Source organism: Lepidothrix coronata, unplaced genomic scaffold (genome assembly GCF_001604755.1).
Source record: "Lepidothrix coronata isolate B3197 unplaced genomic scaffold, Lepidothrix_coronata-1.0 Scaffold46, whole genome shotgun sequence".
NCBI classification, from domain to species: domain Eukaryota; kingdom Metazoa; phylum Chordata; class Aves; order Passeriformes; family Pipridae; genus Lepidothrix; species Lepidothrix coronata.
In genome coordinates, this window is record NW_016690226.1 from 4,795,623 (window position 1) to 4,816,837 (window position 21,215).

At 50.9% G+C, this 21,215-nt stretch overlaps 1 protein-coding gene across 5 annotated transcripts; it reads right to left on the reverse strand.

The window, feature by feature from the left end:
- Positions 1-1,231: 1,231 nt before the first annotated feature.
- On the reverse strand, positions 1,232-14,707 carry PIANP (PILR alpha associated neural protein). 5 transcript variants are annotated; one of them, XM_017814756.1, is made up of 7 exons: positions 14,593-14,707; positions 13,563-13,727; positions 7,148-7,216; positions 6,441-7,006; positions 6,218-6,299; positions 5,752-5,970; positions 1,232-5,602 (listed from the first exon to the last, which is right to left on the reverse strand). In XM_017814756.1, the coding sequence occupies exons 3-7, from the start codon at positions 7,162-7,164 to the stop codon at positions 5,581-5,583; spliced, it is 906 nt and encodes a 301-aa protein (XP_017670245.1). In that variant the 5' UTR covers positions 7,165-7,216; positions 13,563-13,727; positions 14,593-14,707; the 3' UTR covers positions 1,232-5,580. The 5 variants fall into 5 exon arrangements, with proteins under 5 accessions (XP_017670245.1, XP_017670244.1, XP_017670243.1 ...); XM_017814755.1 differs by lacking the exon at positions 14,593-14,707 and adding an exon at positions 14,048-14,083; XM_017814754.1 differs by lacking the exon at positions 14,593-14,707 and having other exon boundaries at positions 13,563-13,831.
- Positions 14,708-21,215: the final 6,508 nt, after the last annotated feature.

Below are 21,215 nucleotides of genomic sequence, written 5' to 3' on the forward strand. Positions count from 1 at the left end.
CTGCCTGGAAGCAGATGAGGTTTGTGCAAGACATTTCACTGCACTGATGAGTACATGACTGTAATTTCAGCACAGTGAGGATCTGTCGCCTCCTCAATCAAGTCTCTCCAGCCTGCCCAGCCCCAGAGCCACTGACTGGAGAGGATCAGCCACCTAAAGCAACAGGGGGAAGGACTCTGTCCTCTCGCACTCAGCACAGGGGCAGAAGAGGTGCTGTTCAGCCCCTTATGTGTGTGTACCCTGGGACAGCCATCGCAGAAGCACATCTGCTCTCTGGTGGGCCTGGGGCTGCTTCCAACCCACAGAGGTCCTGTCCAGGGCACAGGATGCCATGTGGAGGGGCCTAGTTCTGCAGCAGGAGGCAGTCCTGGATCCTTCCAGTAGGCAGAGATCCCAGGACAGAGTCTCAGGTCAAGTATGGTTTAGGGAGTCTGCTTCTTCCTCCAATAGTAAAGCAGAGAATCAGGGGCACCTCCAATGCTCAAAGACTCAAATAGCAACAGGACAGAGGGAGCAGGGGCAAAGTACCATTCCCAGCACCCTGCAATCTTCCTGCCATTGCTGGGGAGCAGCCCTTCGGAGTGGCCGTCAAGTCTGGTGTTGGTCTCCAGCACCTCTTCTGCGCCCCCTGCCCCCAGCCTGATTGCTGCCAGGCTTGCGAAGTGGAGGAGTTGCAGGAGACAAGGATGCTTAATTACAGAGCAGCCCTGGAAACCAGCAACAGCAGCAGCTCTGTGGCCAGGAGGGGAGGTAGCAGGGCTGTAAATAGAAATTGCGGAGGCAGCCGCGGGATACAGAGTGAGGGAGGCTTCTGTGCCTGCAGCACTCCATCTCCCTCCCTTCCCCTCAGTTTCTCTCACCTCTCCTGGACACCCTGGCCCCCAGCGTGAACCTGTGTGTGACAAGCAGCCCCAGCATGCAGCTGGGAGGCAGAAGCTCCAGAGGCAGGACAGCAGCTTTGGGTGGAGAAGTGGGTGAAGAAATGCTCCTCCTCCATCAGGGGCCACTTCCCATGAAGATGCATGAAGGTGGTCAAAGGGCCTCTTTGGTCAGCAAAGAGACCAAAGGAAGATAGATACATGGCCAGATTTCCCCCTCTACCTCAAAGAAGAGACTGTGGGATACTAGGTATCTGAGCCCCCATCCCACTGGGGTCTGCCCCAGGTGAAGTCCCTCCCATCCCACTCTGACTTTTCCAGTGTTACACCTTCCACAGCAGCGAGAGCTCTGCTTTCAATAATTTGCAAAGTTTTATTTAAAAATGTTGAAACTAACATCCCACAAGAATTGAATATTTCACCACAGGGAGAAGAGAAATCCTACAAAAATATATATCACAGCGCACAAGGGCAGGGGAGGGGGAAGAGCGAGACTGAGCAGGGAAGCATGAGGGAGGCCAGAGGAGAGGATGGAAGCCGCAGCAGAACGAGACCAAGTGGCAAAGGGAAAACAAGAGAGGAGTGGGGAGAGTGAAACAGTAGGAGGGGAGAGATACCCCGGAGGGAGACCATGGTACAGGACAGGAGTGGGAAGAGGGAAAACAGTGGGAGAGGGAAAACAACGGGGGAAGAGGAGTAGAGAGCCAACAGTTGGAGAAGGAAGGCGATGCCTCTCTATGATCTTGCCAAAGTAGGGCCAGCACTACAGTGGGACATTAGCAGGAGTGCAGATGGGCAGCTGGAGTTTGACCCAGGGCTGTTGTGCTGCAGGTCTCAGCTCTAAGGCTGTGCCACAGATGTGGTTTGTCAGAGTGAAAAAACAAAACCCCAGTTTAATTCAGAACAGTCTCAAGATAGTCGTGTTTGAGAACTTGCGGGGAATGAACAAACCACTCCTTTCCAAGCATTTTTCTTTATTGGGAAGTGGAGTGGGAAATGAAGGGACCAGATTTGCAAGGGCACTTGGGTGCCATTGAGGAAGAGGTAGATAGCCCTCTCTGAAGTTTTGGGATGCTTGGCTGGATGTGAGTCCCTGGAAACTGGACTGGAGGAGAGGTGTGGAAGCACACACCAGTGGTCTGTTCCCTGCCTACCAGTCACAACCAACCAGATGGGGAAGCCCAAGCAGGATTTGGCCTTGTGGTCATACCACTCTCTTGGGTACAGAGAAGGAGACTTCAGTTCCTGCTCCAAAACAGTATAGGGCAGAGGGGAGAGATTCTCCCTCAGACCTTTCCTCCCTCCCATTGCACTCACAGAGAGACCACCCTTGCGTTAACAAAGCCAGGGCTCTCCAGGAGCTCAGCAGAGACATAGTTCCTTCAACTCACTCAGCCCACCTGGATGTTGCCTTTTAACGGCAGAGAAATGTTGGGCAGGATCAGCCAAAAGCTGTGAGCATTTTCAGCTGTTTTCCCCACATGCTTTTCTCTCTGTGAAGTTTTCACTGGAAAAAAACAATAATCCAGACCTTTCTCCTCTGTTCACCTGGAAGCCAGGGAAAACTGATAGGCTGTGCCTCAGAAGGTACTGCCCTTTGCCCTGGCTTGGCATTCAGTGCTGTCAACACATCCATGTGCACATCTTACAAAATACTAGCCTGGGGCAGGGAAGAGACTACAGGCATGCTCCGGCTCCAGTCTCTGTAGGGGAAGAGGGTTTATAAGGCTCCAGTCATGGAGAAAACAGATTCAGTGAGACTATTTATTGACTGGAAGAAGCTTGTGTGTTTACATGTGTTTTGAATGTTTTGTTCCAGGGACAAAACAGCAATGAATGTTTGGGCAGAACCGTGAAGTTGTTTCCCCATACCTAACCTGTTTTGTGTGAGAGAGTGAATGACTGTCATAAAAAGATATTTGGCTAGGAAAATTGGTCTTAGAAAAGATGTTTGACATATCCAAGCTTCTGTTGTTGTAAGAGTTTTCTCTACTGCATTCACCAGCTTCCCCCTTACCACAGTATCCATGAAAGGTTTCACTCCCTGGAAATACTTTTACCAAAACCAGAGACATGTAAAAGGGGGAGGAAAAAACCCCAAACCACTGAAATCTGATTTGTTTGCAGAATTTACAAAAGCCTGGCCAGGAGAGTGCAGGGCTTCCATGCATCAAGCGTTGGAAAATGTTTTCACTATGCCTCTTGTGGTCCCCTCCCACTTTCTTACAAACCTTTTCTCCATGCAGCATGTGGAAAAACAAAGTCCAAGGACAGCCCTTGAAGTGAAGAGTCTAAACTCTGGCCTTGTTTCAACAAACACTGTTGATCAAAGATCAATCTAATTAATCTGGTCTGGAAGATTACTTAAACCAGTTCAAAGCATTATATTGTAAACTGCCAGCAATCAGGAGTGTGGCCTCCTGCAGACTGTGTGCAGATGTCCTTCCCCTTCTAGCATGGATGTGCCAGTGAGAGGGGGAACAGCCCCGAGCTGCCCTCAGCTTGCAGGGGCAGCAGCAAATGGGGCAGTGAGCAGGAACAGCCACCTGGCTCTTCTCTGTCCATCTGCAGCTTGAATGCCCACCAAAGCCTTGAATGGAGCCTGAATAAGAACAGGCTCAGTAACAGATCGATCTATGGTAAAGCACTAATATCCCCTGCTATAAGCACAGACTCAACCTGTGCTTAGACTAGAGATCTCCAGAGTCCTTTTCCACCTACACCTTTCAGCCATTCAGTGCTTTTAATAAGCCAGTAATTTTATTTGATCTGTCATTTTCTCCAATTCGCTACTGTTTTTTGCAAAGCTTATTGTAATTTACACTCTTATTTAAATGTCCTTCACAGTGAGTCAGATGGGACTCAAGATCACCTAATAGTTCATCTGGGTAAATGGGCAGAACCAGGCCTCTTATGAAATTCCCTGTGCTTTTTCTTACAAAGGATATGCTTTTACTACAGAGATAAAGTTTGAAAGGGCCATTTCCTTCTCTCCAACATGACTTTTGTCAGAAATTTTGTATGGTGCAATAGGGTCTTCAAATTGTGTGTGTTTCCTGTCTCTGGACACATCAGTCCCACAGCTGAAGGTGTTTGAACACTATAGGGGCAAACCTTAACATCATTTCAGCTCAGTGGCTATCAGTGTGGTGTTTTAATTAATTTGAAGGTGTCCACAAAAGCCAAGGGAGAGCAACTATTGTCATTAAGCTGAAATTTGCCATCTCACTCTTCCTCAAAGTGACACCCTGGGTCCACACATAGAAAGAGGTGGAGATGCACGGATCTTGCTCACAGTGACAGTGTGGCTGCCTGTCCCACAGACCACCACAGCCCTGAAGGACATGCACAGGCAACCAGTTTGGACAGACACCTGTGCCATTGCTTTCAGTTGCCAACTAGCTGGGGCAACACACTGAGGAAGCTTAGGACCCCAGATATCCCCTCTTTCATGCCTTTGGTGAATATTGCCTCATGGGTTTCCAGTCACTCCAGGAGAGATCTACCAGCAGTACATGGCAACCCTTCCAGTGTTCCCAAAGTCAACTCGAAATTGCTCTTTGTCATACCAGGCACAGAGAGTGTCTGCTGCTTGTTGCCTGTGCCATGAGGGTCTGAAAGCAGCTCCCTACCTCAGCCCCGCAAAACTCAAGTTCCTCATTCCCAGCTTTGTCTGCATGCCATGCTTTGGCTGCCGTGTCCAGGATGCTTGCTAAATAACATTGTGGGCAGAGGGCTTTGCCTTGGATTTTCTGAAGGACATCACCATAGACCGGTGTTCTTCAGAAAAATCTTGTTGAAGGAGACTAAGGGGGTGGAGGGGGACAGCAAGGAGGCTTTCAACAGATCAAAATATTTGGAAAGCTAAAGGAATCTTTTCCAGCTTTAACTGGCAAGAGAAGTGGCAGGGTGGTGGGAACTGAGGGAAAGAAAACTGTGAACGGAGAGATGAAGAAAGATAAAAGCTGAAGAGAAAAAAAACAGAGGAGCATTAGGCAGAAAGAAACTGGAAAGATGTGAATATTTTCCATCTAAGGGGAAGGCAACGTTTCCTTCAAGAAAATGGATTGTTGAGGGGGCCCAGGTGTTGTGTGAACCTCTTCTGCCCAAGCTTCACCCACCACTGGGATCTCAGGAAGGCCAAGGCCTTAGGAACAGAAGAACCTGCTGCCACCTGAGTCACCTTGGCTCAGGGGAGACCAAGCCCCAGCGGGCAATCCTGCAGCCACTGAACTCCAGACATTCACTGCAAAGCACACGACATGGGAGGAGACACACGGAGGGGTTAGGGCCCACGGGGACAGGGGTATGCCTTTCCACCTTGCCTACACCCAATGTCAGGCATGCACTGGTGAGAGAGTCATGGAGATCCAAGTGTGTCTGCGCACATATGCGAGGAGAGGGGCTGGGGAGGTCAAGATTTCACACCACCACCAGCTGTCTTCCCTCCCAGCATCCTGCTCTCCCATCCCCCTGTCCTGCGTGGGTGGGGGGGTCCCCAACCTTCCCCCAACAGGAGGCTAAGGAGGCCCAGCTCGTCCATTTGCCCAGGCACATCCCAGTGGGGTTAGTTAATAATGGTGGTGGTGGGCCGTGGCACAAGGAGATTGTTGTTTCCTGGGGTAGCAGAGGCAGCAGGAATCTGCACTCGCCGGCTGTGACAGGAGGGTGGGGGGAGCGAGCTCAGCCTCTCCCAGGAGCATCACAGGTTCACCAATGGGATTCTGGGGGAAAGAGAGAATTGGAAATTAATTAACGCTTACACTGCCCCAACCCACAACCCCCACTAACCAATGGCACCTTTGCCGTGCCTCATTCTACCTGTCCCGCTGTCCTCTGCTACCCCCTCCTGCCTGGCTCACTGGCCACTCACCGGTTGAGCTGGAAGGCTGCGTTCTTCCCATGGCCACCCAGTTTCTCCTGGCCCTGCCTGGACTCCTCTGCCTCAGGCGTGGGGGCCAGGGAGTCACCGTAGGGCCCCAGGATGCTGACGGTGGTGGGGGAGAGGTCCGTGAGAGGCTGCTGGCTCTCCTGCTGCCTCCCACTGCTTTGCTGCCCCGAGTGACGCCGGCGTTTCTGATTACGGTCCCAGCTTTGGAGAGAGCAAGGGGTGAGGGAAAAAGACAAGCCCCTGCCCTAAATGACAGACAGATCTGTGGGAAGGACCCCACTATGCTCAGTGTTAGAGCCCAACTTGGCTATGTGCCAAACCTTCCAAGGGCTTGCAGCACCAGATCTGCACCTGTGGGACAAATGGGTCCCAAGCCCACAGTCCTCCTGCCCACCCACCTGCAGACACCGGCATGGTGAGAGCCTCCAGCGGCCCAAACCCTACTCACCAGAACTTGAATATGATCCCGGTGGCAACCAGGACAATGATGATGGAGATGGTGATGGTGACGTACAGCTGGGGGTCCACACCTGCGAGGCAAAGGGAGAGAGGGGAGTGTGATGGCCACTCCCACCGGTCCCCAGAGAGCAGCAGGGAGGTTACATCTAAGTTTTGTAGAAGGAGCTGCTCCTGCAGGGACAGGAGGTGAAAGAAGCAAAGGGCAAATTTACCTTCCCCCCGGGGCCCAAACAGGAAGGGCCGCAGGGTGGCCGGGGTCTCCCGCAGGTTGAGCCCCGCGTTATGCAGGAGTGAGTGGGAGTTGGGCTGTGCCGTTGCCATCCCGTGCGGCGAGACAAAGGTGTATCCCAGCGGTGGGAAGCCTGGGTTGGCTGAGTTTGTGTCCCCTCCATCCTCATCTGACACCGTGGGACCCCACACGATGGCCCAGGGGTACTGGGAAGAGGGCATGCCGTCCTCAAATCCAGAGGGGGTGGCAGGACGGGCCCCCGCCGCCTGACGCCTCAGCCGCACGACGTGCCGCAGCTCTGCTCCCCGGGCAGGCAGGGCACGCTGGCGCAGCTGGGCCGAGCGAGAATCCCGCTCCGGCAGCGAGGTCCTTTCCCAGATGCAAATGGGCCGTGGGGCTGAGGGGCTCCGACGGGTGCAAAGAGGCCGAGAGGCCATTGGGACACGAGAGCGAAGAGACCAGATGCCAGGAGGAGGGATGGCCGAGATGACGAGGAGGAGATGCCACAGCTGCAGGGAGTGGATGCAGGAGAGGAGTGGAGGCATCCTGCTGCAGGGTGGGGGGAGGAAGAAGACAGCCTTATCTGAAATGTCCCTCCTGTTGAAAGGCCAGGCAGCTGGAAGCAGCCCACCACCCACACTCCTGTTGTCTTCCCTCCTCACCTGCCAATGTGGGAAGCTGTGAACCTACCAAGCACTGGGCTCCATCTTAGATGCAACAGCGTCTTTGCTCAGTGAGGATCTTGTCTCATCTTCTTCACTGGGAACCAAAAAGGAGGCGTGTCAGTGTCCCCTCACACAGCGGTGATGGCTGTCTCCCTGCAGGCAGTGTGTGCCACCCCAGGCAAGCTCCCGGCTCTGGCAGGCAGGATAAGGGGAGTCCATGCACCCACATGTGCACGCTGTCCTGCTCTCGTGCCCTCATGCTCTCCTGCACAGAGGTGTATCATACCCCTGATCTCAACACTGCACAGAAACACACGTGTTAGCATATGCTCACAAAAGCCAGGAGTGATGTCTGGAGCACACGTGCTGAAGCACATGCGCAGCTTCCCCAGGGACTCTAGTGTATGAGGGCCGAGAGGGGGATTCGGGATCTTTGTTTGCTTATCACTAAAACAAGTTGGAATCTTAATTCCTGTGTTTATTTATAGTGTAGAGCGTGTAATCCATTTATTAAAAAACAGCCTCTTCATTGTGTGCCAGAGCAAGGGAGCGAGAGGGGAAGCACGAGAGTGATAAACCAAGAAGACTGAGAAAGAGAGCGAATCAGCCAGAAAAGTCCAGCCTTACTAAAGAATTTGAGAGAAAAACTATGCCTATCAAATATTTAGTATTTACTTTCCTCTTAGCTAACAAAAAATTACCTTCCCACACTCCTCATCCTAATGTCCTCTGCACTGTCCCATCCCTCCCTTTCTCTCTTATTCCTCCCCTTTCTCTCTTGCCTCCCGTTGCTGAGCAGCAATAATACGGAGTAAGGGGAGGTCCCCTCAGCTGGATTTCTGCACCGGACGCGCACCACCCTCCGGCATCAGTCCGATGGTAGCACGGCTGCCCTTCATGCTGTCTGCCCCTTCCCTTGGCTGTGCACAGCGCGGTGCCGGCCCTTCCCCGGTGAGCTGTTATGTGCCTGACCCCAGATCCTCTCCGCAACCGCACGCACATACGGGAGGAAAAAAAAATCATGCGAGATGTTCAGCTCACTCCTTCACTGTGAAGAGGAAAGCATGAATGCCGACAACCCACGGTCATGCCCTCCTGTGGCTGCCAGGATGAAGAAACAGGGATGCTTGGCTGAGGGAGTGAATGCAGAGGCCAACCCTGCACCTCCAGCCCTGAGCAAGCTGTGCTGCACCTCCCGGCTCCCAGGGGGTTACTGCCATCCGCTCCTGCTCAGCCCATGTCCTGAACTAAAACTTCAGCCCCTCCTGCATGGGAGGCTTCCTCTTGCTGAGGGAAGAGCCTGCTGCTTACTGTGATGTACACCTGAGGAGAGGGGCTGGGAAGGAAGGGCACCCAAGAGTAAGTAGCTGTCTAGCTCCTGCTGCATTAACCGAGGATATTTTTAGTTTCCTTCTGTTAAATATTTAAACAAAGTTCACAGGAAAAAAAAGAATTGTTGGCTAATGTGCCCTGCCCCTCCCTCCGGGGCAAGATCAGTCTCTGGAGGGATCCTGAGATGAAGATGAGGAGAAAAGAGCAGCTATTCTCAGCATTTCTTTGTACTTTGCTCCTGAACCTCTAAGCCTTGGAGGGGACTCAGTGTTAAAATGCAGCTCTGCAGAGAGGCAGCAGAATGGAGTAAGATTCTTACAAAGGCAGAGACTGGGGAGATCTTGGCCATCTGGATTATGATCACGATGCCGTGGAAGATCATGTCTGGCAACACAAATCCGTGACAGAATTTATTTTGGACTTTGAAAAGGAGGGGAATTCCAAGCATCAAGGACCTCCTTGTGTGAGTCTCCAGGCTAGAGGGCACACAAGCTGCACACATGGTTTCAAGGTGGCCTGGAGTGCCTGGGGCCATGCCTGGCACTCACCATGAGACAGTAGGTTCCTAGGGTGCAGAGCCTGCTCTCTTTGTTGCACGGCATTCTCAGTCACAGCTCAAATCTTCAGGGGCTGTGGGCTGTTTTGCATCAGGCAGCAGATGTGGATGCAGCCATCCCAGAAGGGGAGGTCTTCTCCAGGTACTGGTAGACCTCAGTGCCAGTCCTTCAGGGTGTGGTACGGTAGAGGTGCAAGTGTAACCTCTATCACTCCTCCTAACAGCAGTGGCTCTACCCTCAGAAACATGAACTGGGTGTAGGTGTGCTGGCTCACTGCGCTGTCCTTGCTTGTTGGGAGGTCTTATAATGGAGACCTCGTTGTATGTCTCAGCTGAGACTGTGAGTTCCAGCAACAGCACCACAGACTATGGATTTCCAGGATCTAAAGCCTGGGAATAAGAAACCCTACAGAGCCAAATCCTGGATGGCTTTCACAATCAGTAGTCTAAATTTCAGCACTACGTAGCAGGTAATGGCTGTAATGAGCTGTAATGAGGGGAAGGAGTGAGCCCCAGCACTGACCACCTCATGTACACACGATGCTGGGGAGGTGACAGCCCGGACATGCGGCGTAAACCTCAGACCTGAGACACTGCTGTGCGCAGGTTCTGCTGCCTGTGAAGAGCCGGTGACTCTCAGTGCCCCCATCCCAAAGATGACTCCAAATGAGCGCGGGAATGAGGCAATGTCAGTCAGCCTCAGCTGACGCATTCTGGTTTGCTAATCAGGTCATGGCCGAAGACAGAGTGAATGTGTCCTGCACTGGCAGACCCAGGCCTGGTTGTGGAGGAGCTGGGAGCAGCACATAGCATGAAAGCTGTGGGACCAAAGGAAGGTTTCAGGTGGAAATGCCAGCCAGTGCAGGCTGGACACCACTGTGCATGCAGAGTTTATGTTCAAAACAGAGCATGGATGTCTCTGTGGCTTATTGAAAAACTAGCAGACAAAGCATGTCTGGGGCACTCTGCGGTCAGCCACTGGCATTTGAGACTGTGTCCTGGGCACAGACCCTGCTGCGTTGGAGGGCAAGCGTAACACATGCCCCTTGTTTGGCTCTGTATGCAGCTCCCAGTGTGGATCCTGAATAAACTGTTAGATCTTCAGAGAGGAAGAGAGGACACCAATGCTCTTACTACCTGGATGCATAAATCCCACCTTAACACCATTCAAGAAGACTTTGTGCACCAGAGCAGAGAGATTGGATTTCTGCACCAATACCTCATGACATAACTCTTGCTTTCATATGTGTTTCCCAGCTCTAATTGCAATAAAACCAGACAGGGCTACTCCCAGAGTCTGAACAGGAACCTGTACACTTTCACTCTAGGTACAGAGCCTTCACCACAGCGTTCTGGTCCTGTGATGCACAGATGACAGAGTGTGAATGACAAAGCTATTTCCCCAGGGCACTTCATTGAGCTCAGTTTGTGAATCTTGGTGCTTGAAAGCAGCGAGTAAGAATTACATTGTTCTTTGCTACTGCATATGGACCCCACCATCAGTACAGACTGGGGCTAATCTGTTAGGAGCTGCTCTCATTGCATTTGCAGAATGGAAACATGAATCCACTGCTGTTCCCCAGCATCAGGGACCCATCTGTGCTTCCTCCCTCTCTGTAAGTCTCCTGCAGCATGGATCCACCACTGCTGGGACATGAGAGAGCAGATCTCGGTAGCCATGCCCCAAAGCATATATACCAGTTCACCAAGGAGGGCTGGGAATTTACATCCTACCTAATGGCTAGGAGCAAAGCCTGCTGCACTCCTGTTCTGAGCAGGGAGCTCAAACTAAACCCTGAATGTGACACCCTGAGCTCTGGAGTTCAGATGCTACCGTGCCCCAGGAAAGCCCTAGGATTTGCTGATGATAACTCCTTCTCCATGTTCAGGACTCTTGTATACCATCATCCCATAGATAAATCCTGTCCAAATAAAAAAGTCACAGGAATAATAGAGCCAAGGTGCCAGACGTGTGCAGGCAATAACCATGCTGTAGCTCCCTCGCATCAAACGCAATCTGTAACCTTCTGTTACAAAATGCTGAAGTTTGACAAATTCAGGTGAGGAACAATACTATTAATAAAGAGGGTCACACACCAGCACAATTTACCTGGGCAAGTGGTGTGTTCCTTACTGCCTGGAGCCTTTGCCTGGCTGTATTCCTAAAAGAGATGCTACAGTTCAATCAGAAGTTATGGGCTTGGTGCAGGAAATTAAATTGGTGAAATTCTCTGGCCTGTGCTCTGCTGTAGGTCAGTCTCGATGATCAAAATGGTCCCTCTGGCCTTAAAATCTAGAATTGCACAGCTTTCTCAATGCTTAGCCGAGATCAACTCTGACTGGAGAGCAGTTGGATGAAGCCGAGCGCACACAAGCCGTGTTAGCGAGAAGCGGGTAGAGTCGCCTTCCATCTGGGGATGGGAAAAGAGTTGCACCCGATTCTGTCTGGCTCAGCTGGCAGATGATGATCTATCTGTATTTTTGTAACATCTCAAGCTTGACTGCTGTGATACTGTGCCTCTAGGAATGAAGCTGTCTGCTCTCAGAGTGTTCCAGCTAGTTCAAAATGCAGCAGTCTGTTTGTTCAGCGACTCAAGCTGCTGGGAAAGCATCACCATACCCCTCTGCACCCCACATCACCTCGCCTTTGAGCATAGGGTCTAGTTCAAGGTCTCCAAACCAGCATTTAAAGCCCAGCATGGGACAGGCCCCAGTGACCTAAGCAATCAATCACCTCTCCTTATGCAGCGATGACCTCACATGACGGATATATTCCACTGGAACAATGAAATTGCCAACCAGTTTGGGGAGAGGGGGAAGGGATGGAAGAAGGTTAAAGAGGCTCATGACCCTGAGAAACAGAACATTCACAGGAGCTGGGCCAAGATTATGAAACTTGCTGCTGGCTGAAATAACGCTCACCATTAGCAACCCCGCAGCACCGAGAGCTTCATGCAAATCCTTGCTTCACCCAGCTCCCCCACGGCAACAATCCCACTCAAAATAGTGATAAAAAAATCAAAACAAACCTTAGGAGGACCCAGCCCACCTCACAGAGAAGGAACGCTGGGTTGGCTGTAATTTTTTAAACTCAGAGCCAGCATTAAGGGCTATGGTGACAGCTACCAATATGAGATTGTGATCTGGGACCACAGAACCTGGCAGCTATCTCCAAGCACTGAGCAGAGCGAGTCCAGGCACTGGCAGCAAGCCCCTGACATGCACTGCACGGTGCCCTGGGCATCCCACATCTGTATTTTTCTCAGTGGTCATGAACATCCCAGAGTTCATGGTCCAAGAGCCAGAGATGCAGTTGTTACTGGTTTGGAACAGAAAGCAGGAAGCCTAGTGCTGGTGAAAAAGGGTTATATATACATCCTGCTGTATTCAGCTGGGTGGGGACAGGGAAAGGGAGGAATCTCAGGGCAGCTGCCCCAGGGAGGTAATTCTGCTGCACTCGGAGGAGTTTTGGCAGCTGGGAGTGTGAATCCAAATGCTGGTACCCTGGTATGGGAGATGCCAAGCCCATCTGGGGAAAGAGTTCCCACTATACATGGGGCTGGGGACAACAGCTCACAGAGCAGGCTGCATGTGGGGGCAGGCAGTCGGAATGCAGTGCCTCACGTCAGGCTGCTCTACCTGGTGTCTGAGGCTGAGAGGGTTGGTGGCAGTGCCCAGGAGGATCCAGCAGGACCGTGGAGGGGCTGACACTGCTTGTCTTGAATCAGTGCAGGTCCTGCAGCATTTGGTGACTTGCCAGTGGGAATTCCTGTGCCAGGGTACCAGGCTGAGCACTTAGGGGCTGGGTATGGAAGTTCTAAAACTGGGGCAGAATGCAGGGCTGGAAGGGTGATGATGCATTTGGACATTTTGGTAGCTAGGGAATGGGCATGTGAAGCCCATCAATGATCCTCTGAGCTTAAGTCTCCCTGCATTTGGGAACTGTGAATGTGGCCCCATTCCAAGCAGCACTCTAGGATGCCGGTCCCCTGCCATCTAGTGCCTGCCTGCAATACATGTTATGAGTCTGCCAATCTTCTGCCTCCCAGTTTCCTACTGTTCCCGGGCATCTGAGTGTTTCAAGTGCTGAGTCTCCACATCTGAATTGCTCTCTCTTGCATGGTGCACCCTTGGCCAGGCAGCACGAGGGACTGACCTCTCTGTTTCCTTCCTCCAGCTGCGCCAATTTGGCTGAAGTCGCCTTCCTCAGCACAGGCTCCAGTGCTCCAGCACAACAGGTCTGTGATGGAGCCCGAAACTGGAGGGCAAGAGGCAGCGATGCCTCGGCTGTGCCCCCTCCCTCCCATCCCCTCGGGCATCCCCGGGCCCAGACTGAAAGAGGAGGAAAAGGAAGGGGGAGGAAGGAGACAGCCGGCTAGAAGGAGACAGAGCACCTAGATGGGGAAAGGGAAAAGAAAAAAGGAGAGAAAGGACACAGGGAAGGAGACGGGGAGAGATGACTGGGAGACAGGCATGGAGCCCCCCTTCCCCCCACCCCTGCAGCCCTGTCCCTACTCTGTCCCCCAAGCCCGGGCCGAGAGGATGAACTTACCTTGCGAGGAGACGAGTGGGGCGCAGCCGGGGCGGCGGAGCAGGGGGCTGGGGGAGCACAGCTGCTGCTGCCCGTGCCTCTCATGGCCAGGACGAAGGAAGGAGAACAGGAGGAGGAGGAGGAGGAGGAGGAGGAGGAGGAAGGTTTGCTGAGGCTGAGCCTTGGCTGAGGGAGAGGGAGCGAGAGATGCCTTGAAATAAACAGCTGCCGAGGACTGGTCCAGCCCCTCTTTCTCTCTCTCTGTCTCTGTCTCTCTCGCTCGCTGCCTCCCGTTAACCCCATGGCTGCTGGCGCGGGCGCGCCCGGCACCGTGGCCCCGCTGTAGCCCGCGGGGGGCGCCGGGGTGGCCGGTCGGGGACAGCGGCCGGTCGGGGGCAGCGCATCCCCTCGGCCCCGGAGCCCCCTGCCCCGGTGGCCGGGCGCGAAGGCTCCTCCCGCTCCCTGCTCGCCCGCGCTGCGCTCCCGCAGCCCCGCGCCCGCCGGACCTGACCCCCGCCGCCTCCCCGCCGCCGCTGCCCGCTCCGCTCGGCTCGGCTCCGCTCGGCTCCGCTCCCTCGTCTCGTCGGTTATTTCGGGATCTTCACAGGAAGCGATTAGGTTGCCATGGAGAAAGGTGTCTCCAAGGGACCCGTCGCTTCAGCTCGCTCCGGCGAATGCCACCCCCGGACGGGTCCGTCCTTAGGGGGCGGAGGCCCCCCGGGATCCCGCTTCCCCGGGCCGTCCCCCAGGGCTCACCCCCGCCGCCCCCCGCCTCTCTGCCCCGCAGCAGTACCCTCGGGTAGATGCCACCTCCCGGTCCCGCCCTCCATCCCCGCATCCCTGCATCCATCATCCCCGCGCTTCGGGCCCCCTGGCTCCACTGCCCGCCGCGGTACCGGGCGGGGGGGTGGCAGACGGGCGACACCGGCGAGGCGAACCCCCGGGGGGGCGGGCGGCGGGGTCCGGTCGAGCCTCACGGGCAGAACCCGTGGGACACACGGGTGCAGTGGGAGCAATGGGGAGGGGGGGGATCCGTCCAAGGTGGGTTTACCCGTGGAGAGATCACCCAAGTCTTTTGAGCGTGTCCCCAGGCGTCGATGCCGGGGATCGATGGGATGCGTCTGGAAATGGTAGGGATGTGACAGCGAAATTAAAGAAAGAAGCTGATGTGCCTTTGAGGGGCCGGGTGTTTCACAGGGAAAATCTCCCTCCACCATCAAGAACCAAACAGAAAGCACAGACCAAATCCGAAGGGAGCAGCTGAGCAGCCAACGGGCGAGAGAAGAAAGTCAATGACAGAGAGACAGTTTCCACTCCAGGGTCTGAAATATGAGGAAGCAAAAAAGTAATTTCCTCAGATCCTCAAAAACAATCAAACTTTTCATCATAAAGCGATGAGGAAAGACTGTGACTGACCCTGGGAAAAAAAAATAAAAAATAGTAGAGACAGCACTGAGCTGTAAAGCAACCTGCCACTGCATCAGGAATGGACAGAGGTGACAAATGGACACACAGTACCAAACCTGAGCACGGCAGGATGCCTGGAACAGGTTGTGCCAACTTTGGACAGATACTGAGGGGGCTGAATTCTCCTGTTCTTCATCAGGGCTCCTGCGAGCTCCTGTGCTAATGAACCAGGCTGCTCCGAGCTTTCCCATGCCAGGACGTTCGAGTCTTGCATGTGTATTTTTGAGCATGTTTAGGAGAGCCGACAGGTTTTTCACATGCTTGGGAGTAATATCAGTGTGTGTTCGGACATATTGGCGTGGGGATGCGGTTCTGTTAAGGCTTACAGTGACTGGGAGGTCAGGGCATGGGAGGATGGTACTGCTGGGGTTTGTGTGAGACGCTGCACCACTGTGCGTCAACAGCCATGCACATGCTGAGGGCCCCGGCTTTTGTCCCCTTCATGTACAGGGGGGTTTATGTCAGAGATTATCCAGACTTCTGTTGCATTCTCCAGCCTTTTTATCTCTAGCCCTCATGGGACTTGTACAAATCATCTGTGCAAAGCTTGCTCAGTGAGCCCTCGCACACGCATCCCAAGAAACCTCCTGTACAGACATGGTGGAGCAACCACTTCTTTTCCTGCTTTCTCACCTGGGAGTAGAGGAGGGTAGAAGGCTCTGGAAGGGTCTACATCAGGCACACAGGCTCTTTCTGACCTTTTCAAATCCTGACGAATGTGTTTAGTATAATTGGGAAGCACAAAACAGAGGAGAAATTTCAACCAGGGAAAGGTCAGTTAAAGGGTGAAAATACAAATGACGCAAACACTGAAAATCCCCCTGAAGAGTAAAACTACAGAAAGCAGAAAAAGGAGTCAGCCATATGAGAGAGAACAAGGAGGAGGATTTTGTAGGGACCAAGAAAACACTGGGACATGTAGGGGGTAGTCAGGAAAACCACTGAGGTGATGGGAACAGCAAGTGTAAGGGCTGATGTCATTTGCGCATCACTCCTGCATGATATAAAGGGAATGGCTTGTTTGGTATCCTTTTCAAGGGAAAGCTAATGTAAAATTACAGAGAAATTTGAGGAGAGAGATCAAATCAGGTGTTATTGGCTGTTATTTCTGTCTGGCAAAGTCACTTGCAAATCATCCCATACAGATCATCGTTTACCCCCAAGACTTCTGAGGGCAAGCGGGCCAGTGCTGCTGTTTTTAGCATTGTTTCCCAAGGCAAGAGAGACCCATGTGGTTGCCCTGCTACCTGCAGAATTCTGTCCGTCTGTCTGTCTGTCTGTTAGTTGCCATGGATTTGACAGAAGAACCAGAGTCTAAAATGTAAATAAGCTCCAACAAATTGTATGAAGACTGGCAACCTGACAGAGGAAAGAGATGCTACCAATGCTGGAACAGAGCCCATAGCCATGCTGCTGGGCAAAGCCTCACAGATCAGAGCATTCCATCCAGCAGGACAAAAGAATTAAGCAGAAAATACTGGGAAAGCTGTATAATGCTATAGAGTGGTGGTGGAGGAGCCCAGTGACTATAGGGGAAAGGACTTGCAGATGTGGCAGACTGTGGAAAGGAGGTCATCAAGACATGAAGGTGTGGTAGTGGAAAGTATAGAATATATAAGAAAAGAAGTCCGTAGAGAACCCAGTTTCCTTGGCCCTGTTGCTCACCAAATAACTGGTTAATAAGCTCTGGAATATCAGAGACATCCCAGAAGACTGGAAGAGAGCTGTGCCCTGCCAATATTTGTAAAGAGCAAACACAAGACCTGAAAGTTTCGAGGCAAAAGCAACAAAGAGCTGATATGAGATTCTCCAGTTAATGCCAATCAGCCTAGTTTGGAAGAAAACTGATCTTTCTGCATAAACTTGTTTTGTTCTTGTCAGTCTTTGATGTGACTACAGGTTTGTTTGGAAAAGGTGATGGCTTAGATCTATCCAGGCTTCTGGAAGCGTTAATTTCCCAAAGCATGCTGATGAGAAAAAACAGCATTATGCAACATTAACAGAGCAGGAGGTTAAGTGAGCTGGTTAACTCCATTTAACGCCCTGCAAACACAAAGGAGGTCATCCCTGGAAGCCCACCATTGAGTGGCAGTGTTTCTTACGTGGATGCCCAGGAATGAGACCTGGGTCAGGTATGACTCACCATTTTATTCAGTGCTTGGTGAGCAGATATAGTTCATTCTGACACAATTTACTGAAGGCACAAATATTGCTAGAGTGTTAAAAATAAAGAGAATATGACTAGCACGGAATGACTTGCCCCACTCGGTAAGGTGATCATTCTCATAAAACTTCTTATAAGACTGTACAGCCATGAACAGGGAAAAAATGCCCATATCTACAGATAACAACTTACAGTCTTGAAAAGAGTAATCTGGAAAAGATTTAGGGATCATAACAGGCAGAAAACTAAACACAAGACCAGTGGTCCAGGCTGCAGGAATGAATCTGAAGTGATCCCTGGCCATGCAAAGACAGAAGTAAGGACAAGGAGTGAGGAGATGATTAATCCTCTCTCTGTGTCTGAATAAGTCCCATGCTGGAAAACTGTACAGTGCTTCATGCTCCATATTTTAAAAATAACTTTGAATCAAAGGTGATCCAAAGTCTGGAGATCTCAGTAATTTAAAGAGGTCAACCTGTTTAATGTATCAAAAAGCAGAACGAGACATGACTTGCCTGCAGTATCACTCCCTTCCTGGAGAAAAGTCTACCAGGTATTCTGGCAAAGAATAACAAGAGCCAGTCACTGGAGAGTGATTAATCACAGAAACAAACTACCGAGTGAAGTGCAAGATCCTCTCTCTTCTGGAGTCTTTGAATCACAACTGAAGACCTGTCTGGAAGCCAGTTCCTGATCTGCAAAATCCTGAGGGCTGTGAGAACAGATCAGAGGAAGAATTACCATGCAGTAACACTGTTTTTTAAACTTCTCTGTAAGCAGCTGATACTGGGCTGACTTTAGGTGTAACTAGGTACAGGTCTTATGCCTGTGTGTGCATTAGCCCAGTACAAGCTGAAGGGTTAAAAGCCTTCTGGATCATGTTGGTATCCAAGACATTCATCCCAGCCTCCTTTGTCCTTACAGTGTTTTTGTCTCAGAGCCCACGTTACACACAGTTGTGAAAAATGGTCTCATGAGATGTGACTCTGCTATGTTTGGAGAAGGACTGGTGAAAAAATATCTCCAGCATTTTGACAAGTTATTTGGATTCTGTGGTGTTGAAGAGAAGAACAACCTAGAATGAGCCTGTACAGCTCTACGGGCTTTAAAGTGGGACAGTGAGTGCATAGGAAAGAAGGTGGATCTACAGCATAAAGAGAATGGAGGTTTCTTCCTGGAAAGATCAGAGTGAGAACAGAAGAGAGGGATGATGCTAGGGGGTGGTTACAGCTAGGATCAGAAATCTCAAACATTCAGAAATAACAACACAAAACGTCTCCATGTCACAAGATTTATCTTCAACTTACGAAATGTCGTACAGGCTTGCTTTCATCCGCACCCTTCGCCTCCTACTTTCGGCTCTTTAGGTTACATGAAAATCACATTTCACAGTTTCCCTGTGACCATAAAGATAGGCGTTTGCTTTTTGAACAAAGCAAAAGCATGGGATTTACTGACTCCAGGAAGCTGGAATTTAATTTCAACAGCTGGCACCCCGATCTAGGGATGAGGCAGACTTTGCTAACTTATGGGGATTTTACTGATAACTTACGCACTCGTGAAAACGGTGACCTTGTCATTTGGAGAGCACAGGATCCGAGTCATTCAAAGAACTTTCTAGTCTTTGCCCTTGATGCAGGATAAAGAAGGAACAGATAAAAAAGTGGGGGCCCAGCACACAGGACATAGGACCTAGGGGCCAAAGTGAAGAAGGAAGACAGAGAGAGCATCATGTAGCAAGGATGCTTGGGCCGCCGGGCTTTATCTGGCTAATAATGAAAGGCAGCAAGCGTGTCAGAGAGTATGAGAGAAACAGATCAATAGAGAGATAAAACTGAGATAGAAGGAGCTGGCAAGGGGGTGGGGAAGAGAGTAATAAAACACTACAAATCAGCAGGGTTACATTTGAATCTGATTTGAATGCACTCTGCACTGGTGTAAGTGAATACGGCAGGTATGAGGCTATGGTGAATCAGACCTAAATACAGAAATAAAGAAGGAAAATTAGAGAAGATATAGTCTCCTTGTTAATATCTATGTATGTAACCTGCCTTCACAGCTCTGAGCCAATCCTACCTGTTCTGCTTCTTCTTTAATCCTGATATATAGAGAAGCACAGATTTTGCTGGCTCTGAGAATACCGACTGATAGCCTTTCCCTGCTTCCCTGGGCCACCACAATCTTCCTGAAGAAGTGCCTATTGGGTGAAATGTGTCTTGGTCACGTTTTACCTGAGCTGAGTGTAGGAAATGCTCCTTACCACCTCGTTCAGCGGGGACCCAGGGTAGCACAGCTTCTGAGGACACCCTGAACTGCTGCGTTTGAGGCACTTTCCTAGGAGAGGTGATGGACTGTGCCCATGTGCAGGTACCAATGGAAGCTGATCAGAGAAGCTTCTTTGCTCAGCTCCAGATTTTTGAGGCAAAGGAGACTGTGACATCCCAAAGCTAAGATCATCAGAGCACATAAACGAAAACTTGCCCTTACCAGAACAGTACTGAGGGTCTGGGTACCTTTCCCTCTCAGGGCATATGCACCTCCCTGGCCCAGGCACTTGGAGCCATTTTGCTGCTTATGCCTGGAATTAGTTTTAAGTGATGTTCATCTAATCCTCGTGGCATTACCATTAACATTAGAAGTTCAATTTTCCACATTGACCATAGCTGTCCACACTGCTCCCTTCTTCTGTTGGGAGCCTCAGCGAGGAGACCAAGCACCGAAGAAGCCTCAGGGACTGAAGGGGATGGGGTAGGACAATCCATACAGCTGTTCAAATGAGCCTGGGAGACAACCAGTCAACTCCGTAAGGCACCCATGGATTGTATTTTCTATGTCTAAAATTGCGTTTGGAGCAGTACCATACCCCAAAGGAGCCTTCTCCGCAACTCAGCCACGGCAGCTGTGTGAGCAGAACTAGAGTCAAAGCAAGAGAAGAGAGTTGTTGATGCTGGCAAGTAAAACCTTAACAAACGTAGACTTTACCCAGATGAATATTTCAAGATGTTACACTTATTTCAAGATGTTACACTTATAGAAGTCTGGCAAAGCAGTAGTCAACTGCCTTTAATATGTGCTAAACTGATCCAGCTGAAGATCAAATCTCTTGCTAAGCAATCCTGTGCTGGTGTGCAAACTTGCCCAGATAGCTCTAAGATTTAAACATGCTAAAACCATAGACTGTATTGGGCTCCTATCAATTTGCTGCCTCTTTTGCCTTCACGGAAAATCATCACTGGTTTCTAAAGGAGCCAGCCACAAAGAAGTTTGTGCTGGGCTGGAAATTCTTGGTCAAACAGCTTAATATTGCTTATTGAAATGCATGCTGACTGAGCTCCTCCAGGTCCCTCTCACAACTCACCTCTGCCTGCCATGTGCTTTATACAAGAAGAGCTATGAAGGTTTGTTTTTTTTTCCCCAAAATGATCTCCACTCTTTATTCTCTCTCACCTGGCATGGGGAAACGTGCCCTCGGCAATGCCTCCTGACTGCATTGCTCGAATTCACACGCCCACGAAGAGATACTGAAGGTGCACCATAAACATTTCTATCCTTGTGGAGCGTTTAAACTGTCTTTTTATGGCCATACCCCGCCTGCATCACGGATGCATTTCTTGACAAGTGCGATGGTTAATGATTCAGCAGATAGTAAAGCCATTTTTTTGTAAAAATTAATGCAGTAGAGGAGAGGAGGCATGCAGGGATTTAAGAAATGCACAGCTTAAATACATAAGTACCGTGCTTTGCAACATAAGATATTTTACATTTACATATCCCCAAAACACTGCCCAAAATAGTGAGATCTTAATGGCGTGAAAGCAAAAATTGGAGCGATGTGTGGGCACACACAAGGTATTTCATGCACCTTTTTTAATTCTGCTGTTGTACTTATAGAATATATCATTGAGATGTGAAACACGCCACTCCATATAGTATTGCATCTGTTTTCTCATCAGTTATTTCAACATAAATCATAGAATCAGAGAGTTGTTTGGTTTGGGAGGGACCTTAAAGACCATCTCGTTCCAATCCCCCTGCCGTGGGCA

What these genes read in the sequence shown, in the direction of transcription:
- PIANP (XM_017814756.1), bottom strand. An exon ending in GTTTGGGCCCCGGGGGGAAG is followed by an intron (nt 6,300 to 6,440) that starts GTAAATTTGCCC and finishes TTTGCCTCGCAG; the next exon opens with GTGTGGACCCCCAGCTGTAC. An exon ending in GGGATCATATTCAAGTTCTG is followed by an intron (nt 5,971 to 6,217) that starts GTGAGTAGGGTT and finishes CTCTCTCCAAAG; the next exon opens with CTGGGACCGTAATCAGAAAC.